At 37.2% G+C, this 2,406-nt stretch overlaps 1 protein-coding gene across 1 annotated transcript; it reads right to left on the reverse strand.

The window, feature by feature from the left end:
- Positions 1–378: 378 nt before the first annotated feature.
- On the reverse strand, positions 379–2,293 carry LOC109953933 (extracellular calcium-sensing receptor-like; the record flags this gene model as incomplete). The annotated part of the gene is made up of 4 exons (XM_020589369.1): positions 379–1,292; positions 1,779–1,785; positions 1,824–1,940; positions 2,120–2,293. Coding segments are annotated over 4 exons (1,212 nt in total), but the record flags the coding sequence as incomplete, so codon positions are not given.
- Positions 2,294–2,406: the final 113 nt, after the last annotated feature.

Genomic DNA, 2,406 nt, shown 5'->3' on the forward strand with positions numbered 1-2,406 from the left:
ACACACACATAAACCCATTAAAAATTATTATTTTTTGCATTTTCATACTTGAATTGTCTGACCAGAGAAAACTAAGACAGAACCAAATATTTGTGTATTAAAAAGCTGATCTTATATTAAATGTTATGGAGTCATTAAAAAATTAAGCTTATAATTACAAATGCAGGCTGATTTGGTTGTATATTACATTACATTAAATATGTCAACACTCTTTGCCAGTGAAATAACATACTGTACATGAAAAAATGTTAGTGAGATATAATAAACATCAAGCATCAATAAAATGAATATTGGTTTCTACATGATCCTGGTTAACCAATTAATATGTAAAAATTATAATGATACTAGAATACCTTAGCCACAATATTTTGTACATTTTCAGAATTGTTTTGATGTCCCTTTCTCCATCATATTCTTTTTTGTATTCTTCTCTGGTTTCAGTAAGATAATATAACATTTTGGAATAAAAGTACAAATGAGCAGTCCAAAACTGGAGGCCAGAATAGCAAATATCTCTACAGCAACACTGAACTTCCCAGGAGAGCTGACATATGCTGGAATAAAAGTCATCCAGACTGCACAGAATATCAGCATGCTGAAGGTGATCAGTTTGGCCTCATTGAAGTTATCAGGCAGTTTCCGAGCAAGAAAAGCCAGAATAAAACATAAGATGGCCAGAAGGCCTATGTACCCAAGTACAGCCCAAAAGCCTACAGCTGATCCCAGAGCACACTCTAAGATGATTTTGTCCTTGAACTGGGTAAAATTCTTAAATGGAAAAGGAGGAGAAATAGTTAACCAGAGGATACATATAACAACCTGGATAAGAGTGAAAGCCACAACACTGAGTCTCTGCTGTGCAGGCCCAAACCATTTCATCACATTACTGCCTGGAAGTGTAGCCCTGAAGGCCATTAACACCACTATAGTTTTCCCCAGAACACAAGAGATACAGAGGACAAAGGTGATGCCGAATGCTGTGTGTCGCAGCATGCAGGACCACTCAGAGGGGCGGCCGATGAAGGTCAGAGAACACATGAAGCACAGAGTCAAGGAGAAGAGCAGCAGGAAGCTCAGCTCCGAGTTGTTGGCCCTGACAATAGGAGTTGTCCTGTATGTGAAGAAAATGGCTGCCACAACAGCAGTCATGCATGTTCCAAACAAGGCCACTGCAGTGAGCAGTACTCCCATAATTTCTTCATATGATAGAAACTCTGCCTCCTTCTTTATACAGGCATCTCTTCTGTTATTGGACCAGGACTCAAGGTGGCATCGCTCACAAGATGCAGAATCTGAAATGTTATATAAAAGCAGATGTCAGTTGCTCAATAGATCTAACTTGGGTTTTGATTTTTCTTCTTTTCTGTGCAAACAACAGATACTACATGAGTTAATAAATGGATACCCTTGTGACAGCTACATGATATAATTATTAATAATGTGGATATGTTCAGTTTTGTTCTTATTTTTAATGGCGTGTTTTTTAATAATAGTTTAAAAAACATAATTTTTCAGTTAGTAATTTTTGACACTGCGACTCATATAGATAAATAATAGTCTGAACCTCAAATGGATGTGACCCAGGATGGTCTGAACATAAAATAGATGAAGACAACACAGACTGCTTCAAAATCCCATGGATTTGGTTATTTTTGATAAACAGTGCAAATGGAATATTGTGAGAACATAATTGTTTTCAAACATGGGCTTTAACCTTGACATGCACACAGGCTCAAATTTCTTAAAACTGGCATGTAAACGTGACTGCAATAAGAAACTTGTTTTGTGGCACACGGAAGTGCAAAACTTTGAATTTTAATAATGTTGCTTATTTCTCCCTCTGCACATCTGATACAGTCATAGCAACAGACAGGTTTTCCTTTCTGGAGAACCTTGCGAGTTCCTGGGGGACATTTCTCATTGCAAACTGACACAGGCACCTGCATGAACGAAATGATTGAGAAAAAGTATGGGCCCTGAGTTTGGTGAGGTTTTATTTTTGCAAATGTTTGTTGTTAATTGTGATGCATTGAAACCAAACATTATGATACTGTAACAATACTACATTTAGAGTAATTATACTGTATATAATAACAATGGTGATGACATAATCATTTACCTGTTTTGAGTTCTGTGCCCAAATAATAGACTGAAGTTGCAGACTCAGTTGTTTGTCTGCAGGTAAAGATGCATCATAAAGACCAACTGTGACAAAGTCCACAATGCCATTTTCTGTTGGCTGCCAGTTTATAATTTCATACTTTGCTGCTGGGTCTCCATTCTCATTAAAGTAAACCTCATCTCCTTCCTCCTTCCTTGGTTTTGAAAGGAATCTTTCTTATGTGCCGTAAAATCTAGAAAGATGGTTAGGACAAACACTGTGTCGGTCTGTTGGCTCAACAGCAT

This window comes from Monopterus albus, unplaced genomic scaffold (genome assembly GCF_001952655.1).
Source record: "Monopterus albus unplaced genomic scaffold, M_albus_1.0 scaffold2127.1, whole genome shotgun sequence".
Lineage (NCBI taxonomy): Eukaryota > Metazoa > Chordata > Actinopteri > Synbranchiformes > Synbranchidae > Monopterus > Monopterus albus.